Here is a 16,546-nt window from a genome sequence, read left to right as displayed (position 1 = left end):
TAGATGTGTTTAAGTCCCCGTAATGGTAGATCTGCAATTTATAGCTGACGCCCTTCTATTGGTATACGGACACAAATAAAATTAACGTCTTCAAAAAAATTAACGTGCGACATGAATATTTTTTATACTCTGGACAAAAGATTGTTATAACCAATTGCACATTGTAATGAAGAGAGATGCCAACAGAAAATTAAAATGATAAATGTGGGTCAAGGTTTCACGTAGAGCGATTAGATGGACCCTTGGAAGGGTAACGTTGCACATGTGATATTTTTGTTACATAAAGAAATTATCCGTTGTATCTCCTCTAAAAACTCAAAAACTTTACATATTTAGTTTTTTTACAACTGTATGTTTGCACTCACTTTTATTGCGTAAAACTGCATCATTCTTCAGCTTCGTGTTATAACCGAAATCGTATTCCATCGATTTCCGTTGAAAGAACAAATATTACTACACGGCTGTGCTAGTTGTAACTAAGTAATGAACATTTCATTTCAGCAAATTTCCCCTGGACTGGTGGATACCGAAGGAGTGCGGAAAGCGTTGCCACAGCTCGACTTGCCCGAAGAAGTAAAAGAGTCGCCTTCCTTGCGTCCAGAGGACATTGCTGACGCTGTTGTTTACATGCTGTCGCGGCATCCGCGTGTGCAGGTCAGTAGTGCTGTTTTCTGCCACCTGCAATCCTGGTATCACACTCCGAGTAACTAAGTGAGAACACATGACATTGCGGTAGTTGGACATCGCATTATGCGGCTACCCAACACTTGTATTGAATGGTGACTAACCCCCTGTTAATTTCTTCCCCTTCACAGTTAACGAACGTGACTCCATTTACCATTTATTGCTACGACACTGCTAATTTGGGATCGAACATGAGCAGGATTTTTTTGATTGAATCTGAAGCCAGTTTTACAGATGATACATTCTGAATTTAGCATGTATTTAAAAAATTTACTCCGTGTACCAATAGCCATCGTCATTCCGTTTCATACTCAGCCCTAGCGCTTCCGCGGACGGACTCGTGCTGTACTGACGCTACAACCCGCTCGCCTTCCGCGACCGTCAGTGTCACCCTCGCTCCGTAATTGTTAGCCAAAAGTCTGCCAGATATTACGGAAGATGCTTTTTTCATTCTAAGCTTGCTGGGAAGCGACATCAAAATGACGTATACTCGTCCAGCACATTTGTCAACAACTGTCGAGTTTCCTCGTCATATCGAGTTTTCTGGAAGTCGTCATTTTGACATCAGTTCTCAATAAGCTTTGAGAGCTCCTAGTAGATATGGCACTTCACTCACCAGACCTAAAAGTAAAATAAAAAAGATGTCAAAACCCTCATATCTCGAGGTGTAAAGACACGGGATCCCTATAATGCAGCTTGTTTAGGATCGCGTCAGTGGCCGCTAGTTTAGCGACAGTAGAGCAAACCGCAACCTGGAGTGCGGATTTAATATTTCGAATGTTGTCGCCTAGGCGTCAAGCTATGGAATACTACAAAAAACTGAAACCGATCACCACACATCGAATGCACTGACAACGTCAGTAGGAAAGTTGCCTACTGTTTATCGACGAACGAATTTGTTATTGGCTTCAAGACTGTGCTGTGTTGAGAATGACATTTGATGATGCAATATCACCAGACCAGGCGCTCCTATTTGAAACATGTCTCTACATGACGCCGGAGAGTATCGTATAATAAATTCACATACACTACGCCAACACCTTGTTTGTTGCGATGGCCAACACTCGAAATGAATAGTGCTTAAAAATTTATCAGTTTTTTGGGTTTTCACCAAATTAATCTTTGACTTAAACCTGACGCTGTGCCAGAGATGTTCTAACGTTTTGACGACTTAAAGTGTGAGTGTGGTCTGGGTTATACTGATTTATTTCCCCAGACCACATACCCCTACTTTACGAGATGACTTACTTGGAGTTTGCAGCCACTCTCCTTTACTGGATAGCTGGCTGCTGGAAACTCTCTCGACTTGTTCTCCGTCGAATAACGCTAGGTACAGGAACTTTCAAGCCTCTTTCTACTATTGAAATAAGTAGCCATACAATTTTACGTTTCGTCAATCAACGATGCATTTGACTTTCAAGCACAAAAAAAGTTATCACTTTCAACATAATATGTAACTTCAGTAAGTCTCTCGTATAGTCGTACGTTAGAAACAAATTGATTTACGTTCGAAAGAAAGTCTGCTTAGACACCATGACTTTTAGAAAAGGAGATTGAAAAAACATCTTGCCCCTAACAATGCTGAGTCAAGAGTCTATATGAGTATCTTTTCAACTGTTCTTGTTTCGCATAACAATAGTCAGTGACACAATATGCACAAAGCTGCATATGGATTCCATGGTTCTTCCATACATACACACTAACACATCCTTGGATTGCCCGACAGGTACCCGTCGGTGCCGTCTTCCCGTGACTGATTTTAAACCTGCAAACACAAACATGTGAAGCGCAGTAGGTAGGATTTTATCATCCCACACTCGTATCTAGAATATCGTGTGTTCGAGACGGTAGAAGGCCGAGTGGTTCTACAATTTACACAGAAATTCTGGAATCATTACACATGCCCCCCCAGGCCGATATTTTATACATAATTATTATTTACATGTTATTGTTGTGGTCTTCAGTCCTGAGACTGGTTTGATGCAGCTCTCCATGCTACTCTATCCTGTGCAAGCCTCTTCATCTCCCAGTACCTACTGCAACCTACATCCTTCTGAATCTGCTTAGTGTATTCATCTCTTGGTCTCCCTCTACGATTTTTACCCTCCATGCTGCCCTCCAATCCTAAATTGGTGATCCCTTGATGCCTCAAAACATGTCCTACCAACCGATCCCTTCTTCTGGTCAAGTCGCGCCACAAACTTCTCTTCTCCCCAATCCTATTCAATACGTCCGCATTAGTTGTGTGATCCATCCATCTAATCTTCAGCATTCCTCTGTAGCACCACGTATCGAAAGCTTCTATTCTCTTCTTGTCCAAACTATTTATCGTCCATGTTTCACTTCCGTACATGGCTACACTCCATACAAATACTTTCAGAAATGACTTCCTGATACTTAAATCAATACTCGATGTTAACAAATTTCTCTTCTTCAGAAACGCTTTCCTTGCCATTGCCAGTCTACATTTTATATCCTCTCTACTTCGACCATCATCAGTTATTTTGCTCCCCAAATAGCAAAACTCCTTTACTACTTTAAGTGTCTCATTTCCTAATCTAATTCCCTCAGCATCACCCGACTAAATTCGACTACATTCCATTATCCTCGTTTTGCTTTTGTTGATGTTCGTCTTATATCCTCCTTTCAAGACACTGTCCATTCCATTCAACTGCTCTTCCAAGTCCTTTGCTGTCTCTGACAGAATCACATTGTCATCGGCGAACCTCAAAGTTTTTATTTCTTCTCCATGGATTTTAATACCTACTCCGAATTTTTCTTTCGTTTCCTTTACTGCTTGCTCAATATACAGATTGAATAACATCGGGGAGAGGCTACAACCCTGTCTTACTCCCTTCCCAACCACAGCTTCCCTTTCATGTCCCTCGACTCTTATAATTGCCATCTGGTTTCTGTACAAATTGTAAATAGCCTGCCGCTCCCTGTATTTTACCCCTGCCACCTTTAGAGTTTGAAAGAGAGTATTCCAGTCAACATTGTCAAAAGCTTTCTCTAAGTCTACAAATGCTAGAAACGTAGGTTTGCCTTTCCTTACTCTTTCTTCTAAGATAAGTCGTATGGTCAGTATCGCCTCACGTGTTCCAGTGTTTCTACGGAATCCAAACTGAACTTCCCCGAGGTCGGCTTCTACTCGTTTTTCCATTCGTTTGTAAAAAATTCGTGTTAGTATTTTGCAGCTGTGGCTTATTAAACTGATTGTTCGGTAATTTTCACATCTGTCACCACCTGCTTTCTTTGGGATTGGAATTATTATATTCTTCTTGACGTCTGAGGGTATTTCACCTGTTTCATACATCTTGCTCACCAGATGGTAGAGTTTTGTCAGGACTGGCTCTCCCAAGGCCGTCAGTAGTTCCAATGGAATGTTGTCTACTCCCGGCGCCTTGTTTCGACTCAGGTCTTTCAGTGCTCTGTCAAACTCTTCACGCAGTATCATATCTCCCATTTCATCTTCATCTACATCCTCTTCCATTTCCATAATATTGTCCTCAAGTACATTGCCCTTGTATAGACCCTCTATATACTCCTTCCACCTTTCTGCTTTCCCTTGTTTGCTTAGAACTGGGTTTCCATCTGAGCTCTTGATATTCATACAAGCCGTTCTCTTATCTCCAAAGGTCTCTTTAATTTTCCTGTAGGCAGTATCTATCTTACCCCTAGTGAGATAAGCCTCTACATCCTTACATTTGTCCGCTAGCCATCCCTGCTTAGCCATTTTCCACTTCCTGTCGATCTCATTTTTGAGACGTTTGTATTTCTTTTTGCCTGCTTCATTTACTGCATTTTTATATGTTCTCCTTTCATCAATTAAATTCAATATTTCTTTTGTTACCCAAGGATTTCTACTAGTCCTCGTCTTTTTACCTACTTGATCCTCTGCTGCCTTCACTACTTCATCCCTCAAAGCTACCCATTCTTCTTCTACTGTATTTCTTTCCCCCATTCCTGTCAACTGTTCCCTTATGCTCTCCCTGAAACTCTGTACAACCTCTGATTCTTTCAGTTTATCCAGGTCCCATCTCCTTAAATTCCCACCTTTTTGCAGTTTCTTCAGTTTTAATCTACAGGTCATAACCAATAGATTGTGGTCAGAGTCCACATCTGCCCCTGGAAATGTCTTACTATTTAAAACCTGGTTCCTAAATCTCTGCCTTACCATTATATAATCTATCTGATACCTTTTAGTATCTCCAGGGTTCTTCCATGTATACAACCTTCTTTCATGGTTCTTAAACCAAGTGTTAGCTATGATTATGTTGTGCTCTGTGCAAAATTCTACCAGGCGGCTTCCTCTTTCATTTCTTAGCCCCAATCCATATTCACCTACTACGTTTCCTTCTCTCCCTTTTCCTACAGTCGAATTCCAGTCACCCATGACTATTAGATTTTCGTCTCCCTTCACCATCTGAATAATTTCTTTTATTTCATCATACATTTCTTCAATTTCTTCGTCATCTGCAGAGCTAGTTGGCATATAAACTTGTACTACTGTAGTAGATGTGGGCTTCGTATCTATCTTGGCCACAATAATGCGTTCACTATATTGTTTGTAGTAGCTTACCCGCATTCCTATTTTCCTATTCATTATTAAACCTTCTCCTGCATTAATCCTATTTGATTTTGTGTTTATAACCCTGTAGTCACCTGACCAGAAGTCTTGTTCCTCCTGCCACCGAACTTCACTAATTCCCACTATATCTAACTTTAACCTATCCATTTCCCTTTCAAATTTTCTAACCTACCTGCCCAATTAAGGGATCTGACATTCCACGCTCCGAGCTGTAGAACGCCAGTTTTCTTTCTCCTGATAACGACATCCTCTTGAGTAGTCCCCGCCCGGAGATCCGAATGGGGGACTATTTTACCTCCGGAATATTTTACCCAAGAGGACGCCATCATCATTTAATCATACAGTAAAGCTGCATGCCCTCGGTAAAAATTAGGGCTGTAGTTTCCCCTTGCTTTCATCCGTTCGCAGTACCAGCACAGCAAGGCCGTTTTGGTTATTCTTACATGGCCAGATCAGTCAATCATCCAGACTGTTGCCCTTGCAACTACTGAAAAGGCTGCTGCCCCTCTTCAGGAACCACACGTTTGTCTGGAATCTCAACAGATACCCCTCCGTTGTGGTTGTACCTACGGTACGGCTATCTGTATCGCTGAGGCACGCAAGCCTCCCCACCAACGGCAAGGTCCATGATTCATGGGGGGGGGGGGGGGGGGGGAGGATTATTTACATAATATCATTTATAATAACATTTCATATCTTAACAGTATACATTTCTTACATATGCTTGTATACATATCTTTCCTTTGAGAAACAATTCTCTGCCCTTCCTTGCACAATCTTTGGCTTATTTTTTCTCTACTCTTTTCTTATTTTACTTTGTTATTAAGACATAAGCATTTATTCGTTGTTTTAGTCAGCTTTACTAATGTTTAGTAATTGTGAGAACTCTTTTTCATTTCTTTAATTTTTTTTCAATCGTAAACTTCAGGTGTTTAGGACACATGAGTAGCCTTTTTTCTATTCTTACCTTCTGTATTACTTTCTCCTAGTATGCACCATTTTCAATGTTTTTAGCTTGGAGGAACTCTGGGAGAAGTGAAAGTGTTCTTTTCACACTCATTCTCTTTCACGAAACATAATAGTGCAAGTCGTTGATAGAATTTACACTTTCCAGAGTAATTCATATAAAATTTGTGACTTTTGTCACGATACTATCCCCTTCTCCTAGGATCAGCTCCTATTCCTTGCTTGTGGATTGACCTTATGAGAGCACTTTCTCTTTTCATTCTGGTAACTATGCCCCTTACAAAACATCTCTATTATTTAGAGCACAGATCATCCTAGCTCCACGTAGATACGTCTGCCACTTATACTCAATGAAAGTCGAGTATGCCCCCCTTATCCTTTCTGAGTACGCTTCACAGTTCATTACCCTAATATACGTTTCTATGTATACCATAATTAAGTATCTTCTGGTAAAGCTATAAATCTGTTTCATACTTCTCATTCATCCTTTAATATACCATTCACTGCCTACAGTCCTCCTCTACTTATCAACTTCTATACTTTCAGTAGATATTATGTCCATATACAGGGTGTTACAAAAAGGTACGGCCAAACTTTCAAGAAAAATTCCTCACACACAAAGAAAGAAAATATGTTATGTGGACATGTGTCCGGAAACGCTTACTTTCCATGTTAGAGCTCATTTTATTACTTCTCTTCAAATCACATTAATCATGGAATGGAAACACTCAGCAACAGAACGTACCAGCGTGACTTCAAACACTTTGTTACAGAAAATGCTCAAAATGTCCTCCGTTAGCGAGGATAAATGCATCCACCCTCCGTCGCATGGAATCCATCGATGCGCTGATGCAGCCCTGGAGAATGGCGTATTGTATCACAGCCGTCCACAATATGAGGGCGAAGAGTCTCTACATTTGCTACCGGGGTTGCGTAGACAAGAGCTTTCAAATGCCCCCATAAATGAAAGTCAAGAGGGTTGAGGTCAGGAGAGCGTGGAGGCCATGGAATTGGTCCACCTCTACCAATCCATCGGTCACCGAATCTGTTGTTGAGAAGCGTACGAACAGTTCGACTGAAATGTGCAGGAGCTCCATCGTGCATGAACCACATGTTGTGTCGTACTTGTAAAGGCACATGTTCTGGCAGCACAGGTAGAGTATCCCGTATGAAATCATGATAACGTGCTCCATTGAGCGTAGGTGGAAGAACATGGGGCCCAATCAAGACACCACCAACAATGCCTGCCCAAATATTCACAGAAAATCTGTGTTGATGACGTGATTGAACAATTGCGTGCGGATTCTCGTCAGCCCACACATGTTGATTGTGAAAATTTATAATTTGATCACGTTGGGATGAAGCCTCATCCGTAAAGAGAACATTTGCACTGAAATGAGGATTGACACGTTGTTGGATGAACCTTTCGCAGAAGCGTACCCGTGGAGGCCAATCAGCTGCTGATAGTGCCTGCACACGCTGTACATGGTACGGAAACAACTGGTTCTCCCGTAGCACTCTCCATACAGTGACGTGGTCAACGTTACCTTGTACAGCAGCAATTTCTCTGACGCTGGCATTAGGGTTATCGTCAACTGCACGAATAATTGCCTCGTCCATTGCAGGTATCCTCGTCGTTCTAGGTCTTCCCCAGTCGCGAGTCATAGGCTGGAAAGTTCCGTGCTCCCAAAGACGCCAATCAATTGCTTCGAACGTCTTCCTGTCGGGACGCCTTCGTTCTAGAAATCTGTCTCGATACAAACGTACCGCGCCACGGCTATTGCCCCGTGCTAATCCATACATCAAATGGGCATCTGCCAACTCGGCATTTGTAAACATTGCACTGACTGCAAAACCTCGTTCGTGATGAACACTAACCTGTTGATGCTACGTACTGATGTGCTTGATGCTAGTGCTGTACAGAAATGGGTCGCATGTCAACACAAGCACCGAAGTCAACATTACCTTCGTTCAATTGGGCCAACTGGCGGTGAATCGAGGAAGTACAGTACATACTGACGAAACTAAAATGAGCTCTAACATGGAAATTAAGCGTTTCCGGACACATGTCCACATAACATCTTTTCTTTATTTGTGTGTGAGGAATGTTTCGTGCAAGTTTGGCCATACCTCTTTGTAACACCTTGTATACTACTTACGTCGTACTATCCTTCAGTTCATCAGAATTTTTATTGCACTGACGTTTCTTAATCATCAACCTGACTAATTCTTCTCCTACTTTCGTCTTCTTTCTTTGCTCACGCCTCTCTCTTATTTATCCATTACTCATTACTACTATACAGTTGTTCGTTATGTATTTGCACCTCTTCTTATGTATATTCGATGTAGAATCGTCATAACTCCCCATATATGTACACATAATTCCCTATGTACACACCTTTTCCCCATAACACATGTCTTCTATAATTTAATGTTTGCATAGAAATGTATATCTGTGTGAATGTGGATGTGTGTTCGTGTAGTCTGATTGTTCGGCCTTCTTATCTAAAGATAAGATGTAGGTTATTAGTAAGACAGGTTCTCAATATGAGAAGTAAGAAAGGAAAAAATAGATGTGCTTGCTAGGAAGAGAAAGAAGATAGCCCCTAAGACAGGAAACCCTTCCCACACCCCTTCCCCAGGATCCCTACTTCTCAGGTACTCGAGTGAGATGCTGGAGGAGGTTTGGTGTTAAATCGTCTCCTACGGAACGGACTTGTCCCACATTCACCCTTTGAAGTCCCTGAAGGAAATCCTAGCAACCCTAAGCAAACGGCAAATGAAGAAGAATCAGGCACACATGTTTGTGACGGTTGCTTGAAAGTTGTGATGTGTGTTTTGTGTTAGTCATGATTTATTTGTTGTTGCAAATGAAGCTTTTAGCTACAATATCCACCCCTTTCAAAATTTATACAAACCCTCCCATCTATATCACATCCATAAAAGATATAAAATACTCTATAGAAAATAGAAAAACTGTACACTTCGGTATAAAAGTTGTTCAGTTAGTCACATCATATTATATTTTCTACAAACATAATACCCTGTTCTATTTATTTCGTCTAGACATCACTTTTTTGTGATTCTCTTTAGTTGTTTATATTCAGTTTCCTTTAAGCAATAAGATTACAGGATAGTTTTAGATTTTAAAGGAATTCGGTGCAGGAAAACTATTTTAGAAGAAACACCGAAAACAACTCCGCCCGTTAACTCAGAATGTTAACGTCCCTGGGGGATATACAATTTTATATTCTGTACATTGTATTTCCCCTTTTCTAATCCAGTTGTGGGATCTACCAAAAATAACGTCTCAGGATGAACCACTGTTTGTACCCAGTATGGTCCCTCATATTTTTGAAAAAACTTATGAGTCTCTTTCTTCAGAGTCAATCTGGGTAGATGTTGTTTTATAAGAACGAGGTCATCGACTTGGTGCTTACTTACTCTTTGTTGCGCCTTTCCAATCAAATTCATAGAAATTATATCCTGATTCACTTCGCAATTGACACTAGGTTGTTCAGGTCAATTAAAATACTTCATTAAATGTTCTCCTACAAAAGGTTTGCCTATAACATCTAAAGGTGTCAGTCGATAAATGGGGTAATTCACTGAGGATAAATTCAAAGTCTTTAATTTTCGTTGCCCACGAAGTATGTTTTTCATGGCAGTATGTACGACATAATTTCCCAATGTCCTTCATTACTTGTTCACGCTGATTTGATGACGTGTTATAACTGGATGTTAACACTTGTCGAATACTTTCCTACACTAGGAATTCTCTAAATTCGTTGCTCACAAATTGTGGTCCGTTATCTGTAACAAACCGTTTTGGTTTACCTACTTCTAGAAAGTATTGTTGTAATCAGTGTGTAACTGTGCATATTTGCTCTCTTAATAGGACATAGTATAACATATTTTGAACATCATTCTATGATAACCAAAATATATGATACTCCTCCCTTTTCTTGTGGAATTGGTCCAAAGAAATCTGCTGCTGTAAGGTCGTGTCATGACTTAGGGATAATAGGATACATTCTGAATTTCACGTATCACTCTCTTTTACTTTCTGGCAAGTTTCACAGGTTCTAATCAAAGATGCTACTTTATGCCCTAGTTTCTTGAAATAATAAAATTGATTCATATGAGATATACATTTTTTGATTCCGAGGTGTCCATACCCTGTGTGAACATACCATACAAGTTCGTCTTCCATTACCTTCGGAATACATAAACGCCAACGCTGTGATGTTACACTGTCTCTCCAAAACAAGTTATGATCTACAATTTTCCGTTTTCCCAAGTAATTAGGAGGTAACGAGTTCTGGATACACATAGAAAATATTTCTGTGAAATAAGGACCATGATGGATATTCTGTGTTATTCTGTGAACCATCTCTTTTATCCCGATGTTCGGATATTCTGCTGACAAAAAATTAACGGCAAAAATGACGCCGGGCCTTTCCGTACGTTTCAAGTCTTCCATTCCTATGGGTAGCCTCCATAATGCATCTGGTACTATATTTTCGGAACCTTTTACGTATCGTATCTCGATATCATGTTCCTGTAGGAAAAGCATTCAGCGCGTCAACCTGACGATCTGTGGAAATATGGATTTCTGATCCCCATACTAGTGTTTGAATACATCACATAGTTACCAATAGTCCTCATACTAGTGTTTGAATACATCACATAGTTACCTATAGTTCGTTTTCGGTAGCTGTGTAGTTTAGATCCTGCTTATTTAGTCTACGACAAGCAAAAGCTATGGTTCTGTGTTCTACATTACTCGGATCCCATTCTTTTTGGAAAGGTTGGGCAGCAAACCCCTAATCAGATGCATCTGTCGAAATTTTAAAAGGTTCGCTCTTAACTGGATGATGTAATATGGGTGCCTCAACAAACACTCTTTTAACGTTTTCAAATACATCATTTGCACCTAGAGCCCAAGTCCACGGTACTGACTTTTTTTAATAAATGTAAAATTCTCGGGACATTTAACTCCTGCCCTCGTACGTACCGTCGATAGTATCCGGCCATACCCCTAAAAATCCTTTAAGTGGTCTTACATTTCTGAGGTGTGGACATTCTTTGATAGCTTTTATGCGTTCAGAGTCTGGTCTAATTCTCTCTACCCCTACAATATGCCCTAAGAACTTAAATTCTTGGCGGGCAAAAAGTGATTTTGACAGCTTCAACGAAATACCTTTCTCTTAAATTTTTTCAGAGTCTTGTACAAAGTTAGACAATGTTTCTTCTACATAGTTATCAAATCCTTCAATAAGTCTCTCCCTCGTGCTTCACTAATGCACATTTAAATACGGACACGGAGATATTAAGTCCAAATGGCAATACATTGAAATGATTTGATTTTCCATCAAACAAAAAGGCTATATACGTTTTTGATTCTGGATGTAATTTTATCTGCAATATCCCACAGTCAAATCCATCGTGCTAAAGAATCTTGCCTTTTCAAATTTGGATAACAATTCGTCGGTATTAATCGTATGGTCCCTCTCCGTCTCTATATGTCGATGCAATGTACGAGTGTCTAAGACTAATGGTATCACGCCTGTAACTTTCTTCACCACTAACAGAGGATTATTCGTTACACTGAAAATTCGTTCTATAATACTGTTATCAATCATTTTGTTAATCTCATCCCGAACTGCTTCCTTCAAACTCACTGGTATTGGATACGGTTTGCAAAAGAATGGAGTGTCATTTTTGATTTTGAAGTTACAAATCTAGTCGCTGATGTTACCTGGACAATCGAAAAATACCACTGCATGCTCCATTAAAATTTTATACAAATCTCGTCTTTGTTGATCAGTTAATATTAGGGATTCATAAACTTCGTCTTGTATATCAGTCCGATGCGTTCCTTGATCAACATTATCGATTTTTTGTGATAATTGTGCTGTAGCTGTTAATCGCAGACACTGGCGCTCTGTAGTTTGTTCCTCAAAGTGACTATTTGTCACAAAAGGTGTCGAACATCTACTGTCCCCTTTACTAAACCAAAGATGTTCGTCAAAGTTTAAGATGACTATGAACTCTAACAACCAATCTAAACCAAACAGTACGTCTCTATTAATATTCTCTACCATGAACAGCGTTTGGCGAAATAACATATTTCCAATACTGCAGTTCACCTGAGTTTCGTATTTTACAAGCTAACATTTTGTTCTCGTGATTCCTATTATGTATACTCCAGTCACTGGCAATAACGGTAAGTGCTGTTAATTCCCTATCGAGTTAAAAAATGCGTTTGAGATGAGTGATACCTCACTTCCCGAATCTATAAATATGTTAACCTTGGAATTTTCCACTGTCTCTGCTATTATAGGTTGTGGATTATTAGTAGTTAAGCTTGGTTCTTCAAGTAACAACCATTCCTTTGTGTGTGTATTTTGTACGTAAAGCTAACATACTTATATGGAATACGGCCACTTAATATATTTCCACGACATGGACCCTGGCTCTGGATCCAGGTCGAACAACGTTTTCCTCATTATACTAATTACGGGTTGGTTACCGTAACGAGGTACTACATTCCTATTTTCTGTTTTTTGGTTACTAGATACAAATTTTTTAGAAGTTACTGGATCTAAATTTGAACGTGGATTCTTCTTTTGATAATTACTGTTACAACTTTTCTTATTGCACTTGTGTACTTTTGCTAAGTTTGCCTCATACCTTTTAAAATTATTCCCTCTAATCGTTTTATAGTTCGAACTTCACTTTGGTGTAAAATTTCGTTGCGGTCCTTACTGATTGCATCAAGTGCATCAACAAAAGGTAAGAACTCTTCTACCGTTTTCCAACAACTACATAAGATGTCTTTTCTCGCATAGGTGGCCAATCGTCTAATTAAAATACGTACTAATCCCTCTTCTTCCATTGGCTTATCTAAATACTTTGCTCGTGTTAATTGCCAATCGAAATATTTCCTCATAGTACACCAAGTATTATTGTAATACTTTGGGCCCCATAGATCTGATATCAACTTTTCTTGAGCACTGGCAGACGAGTATTTCTCTTTAAATTTCTTTTGAAAGTCCTCCCAAGAGGAAAAATTCTCAATATTTGCTGTACCCCATTCTGAGGCTTCCCCTAGAAGGTACCTCACAAAAAATTCGATCATCTTAGAGTCTTCCCAATTTTTTGGTAATACTTGGTTAATCCTTCTTAAGAAATGAGTCGGATGTACATCTCCGTCCGACTTAAATTTAGGGAATTGTCTAGTTAACCCTGAATTAGCTCTCCATTGCAAATCAGTCACAGCTTCACTAGTTAATACAACGTTAGGTGAAGATACATTTTTTTCTACTTTATCTTAGATGCGCTTAATCTCTTTCCACAGGTTGTCCATGCCCTTCCTGTCATCATTAAGTTCAGAAGAAAGAATACGCGATACATTCCCGGATGTTATACACTCGGTAACTTTTCGATCTATAATTTCCCTAAATTGTTCGTCCAAACTAATTGCATTTATAATATCAGAGTTAGCTATTTTCTCTATGAAATTTCTTTCTACATTATCTACCCGTGTATTGACAGCTGTAATTTGCGATTGGATGACTGGCTTTAACTCATTCTGCTTGTCTACACTCTCTTCCAAAGTATACAACCCATGCCTTACAACATTATACTTAATATTGTACACTTTTTCAAAGGATCCTAACTTTTCAATAAGTCCCGATTCTACACTATTATATTTGTTCTCAATGTTAAGTTCTAACCATTTTGACAAGGCCTGAGAGGTATCATTCTGTTTCTTACTAAGTTCGGTAAACATATAATTTATGTGAGTAGTCAAAGAGTTTGTCAACTCATTCTTTAGATCAGCTTTTATATTCTCTACTTTACTGCTTATAGCGTCGAAATCATTCTTCAAAGCGCCCATGCCTTCGTGCAGATTACTAAATTCCTCGCTTTAAGAGTCGACCTTGACACTTAACAAACCTAAATTTGTCTTTTGAATATTTACAGTTTCCTTCTGAGCATTTAAAGCTTCACTCTGGGTATTTAATTGAGAATTTACTAAGCCTAGTTCTTTACTTACGGTCGCACTTTGAGCTTCGATTAAATGAAGGGCTTATTTCAATAGTGGTACAAGTCCATTGTTGTTCATTGTGAGATACAGAGTTCTAACGTTAAATGAGCGCTGAAAAATCTGCAGTTGAGATACCAGAAATATTCAAACATATGGCTTCTTGCTAGAGATGAATCTTTCTTTCTGTTTGTTTCGATCACTAATTGCAGAAACATTATTGGCAGAAAAGTGGAGGTAATGGACTTGTACCACTACTGAAATAAGACTTTCAAATTTACCAACCCAGCCCAGGCAGACACTTCTTTGCTAATTTTTAAGAACATAGCTGCGTCTTGAGTTTCCACAACCTGTTGTATATTTTCCATACTCTTGTATGCTTAGCTCTTCTAAGCATTTAAAACTAACTTTAAATATGATAAAGTTCATTCAACAGTATCTTGTACCACTAAGTCCTAAAGTAAAGAAGTTTTGTTTCACGCTCACCCGGCATTGAATTCGCGTAGCGTAGGTGAGCGGATGTGGAGGCAGGTCAGCACCGGTGAACAGGTGCTGTTGCCGGAGGCGTCGGATGTACGTGTGTTTCCGCGTCTGCGTCCCCGCGACGTGTGGGCGAGAGCTGTATTGTATACTCGCCGCACTGGATCTTCTTGGTTGAAGCGTTCTATCCGTATTTCTTCTTAGACAAATACGTCGAAATCTTCTTTGCTGTTATATCCTCGTGAATTTCTCACGTTTTCACCAAATTTTGCTGCATTAGATACCTGAACATATTCCAATGTCTTAGCTTGTCGTATTATGTTTGGTTGCTATGGCAACACACAACACCACCTTTTCTCGTTTTTGACTGACAATTCCTGGTTTTTTTTTCGGTCCTTTCACACAGGTCGCCACGTTCGAACGTTTTGACGACTTAAAAGTGTGAGTATGGGTCTGGGTTATACTGATTTATTTCCCCAAACCACATTCCACTTCTTTACGAGATGACTTACTTGGGGTTTGCGGCCACTCTCCTTTACTGAACAGCTGGCTCCTGGAAACTCTCTTGGCTTCTTCTCCGTCGAATAACCCTAGGTACAGGAACTTTCAAGCCTCTTTCTACTATTGAAATAAGTAGCCATACAATTTTACACTTCGACAATCAACGTTGTATTTGACTTCCAAGCACAATAAAAATTTTCACTTTCAACATACGAGGTGCATTCAAGTTCTAAGGCCTCCGATTTTTTTTCTAATTAACTACTCACCCGAAATCGATGAAACTGGCGTTACTTCTCGACGTAATCGCCCTGCAGACGTACACATTTTTCACAACGCTGACGCCATGATTCCATGGCAGCGGCGAAGGCTTCGCTGAGGCAATAGCAGCACGGCTGGTGAATGTGCGGCCACGGAGAGGGTCTTTCATTGTTGGAAAAAGCCAAAAGTCACTAGGAGCCCGGTCAGGTGAGTAGGGAGCATGAGGAATCACTTCAAAGTTGTTATCACGAAGAAACTGTTGCGTAACGTTAGCGCGATGTGCGGGTGCATTGTCTTGGTGAAACAGCACACGCGCAGCCCTTCCCGGACGTTTCTGTTGCAGTGCAGGAAGGAATTTGTTCTTCAAAACATTTTCGTAGGATGCACCTGTTACCGTAGTGCCCTTTGGAATGCAATGGGTAAGGATTACGCCCTCGCTGTCCCAGAACATGGACACCATCATTTTTTTCAGCACTGGCGGTTACCTCAAACTTTTTTGGTGGCAGTGAATCTGTGTGCTTCCATTAAGCTGACTGGCGCTTTGTTTCTGGATTGAAAAATGGCATCCACGTCTCATCCATTGTCACAACCGACGAAAACAAAGTCCTGTTCATGCTGTCGTTGTGCGTCAACATTGCTTGGCAACATGCCACATGGGCAGCCATGTGGTCATCTCTCAGCATTCGTGGCACCCACCTGGATGACACTTTTCTCATTTTCAGGTCGTCGTGCGGGATTGTGTGCACAGAACCCACAGAAATGCCAACTCTGGAGGCGATCTGTTCAACAGTCATTCGGCGATCCCCCAAAACAATTCTCTCCACTTTCTCGATCATGTCGTCAGACCAGCTTGTGCGAGCCCGAGGTTGTTTCGGTTTGTTGTCAAACGATGTTCTGCCTTCATTAAACTGTTGCACCCGCGAACGCACTATCGACACATCCATAACTCCATCACCACATGTCTCCAACTGTCGACGAGTTTCAATTGGTTTCACACCACGCAAATTCAGAAA

General features: G+C 40.2%; 1 protein-coding gene across 1 annotated transcript in view; it reads left to right on the top strand.

The window, feature by feature from the left end:
* LOC124594641 (dehydrogenase/reductase SDR family member 11-like) overlaps positions 1–787 on the top strand; it is a 39,884-nt gene extending 39,097 nt beyond the window's left edge. The window contains exons 5-6 of the mRNA XM_047133009.1: positions 502–654; positions 737–787. Coding sequence (XP_046988965.1) covers positions 502–654; positions 737–787 — 204 coding nt within the window. The remainder of the gene's footprint in view (positions 1–501; positions 655–736) is intronic.
* Positions 788–16,546: the final 15,759 nt, after the last annotated feature.

This window comes from Schistocerca americana, chromosome 2 (genome assembly GCF_021461395.2).
Source record: "Schistocerca americana isolate TAMUIC-IGC-003095 chromosome 2, iqSchAmer2.1, whole genome shotgun sequence".
Lineage (NCBI taxonomy): Eukaryota > Metazoa > Arthropoda > Insecta > Orthoptera > Acrididae > Schistocerca > Schistocerca americana.
This window is presented reverse-complemented; position numbering and strand designations above follow the sequence as displayed.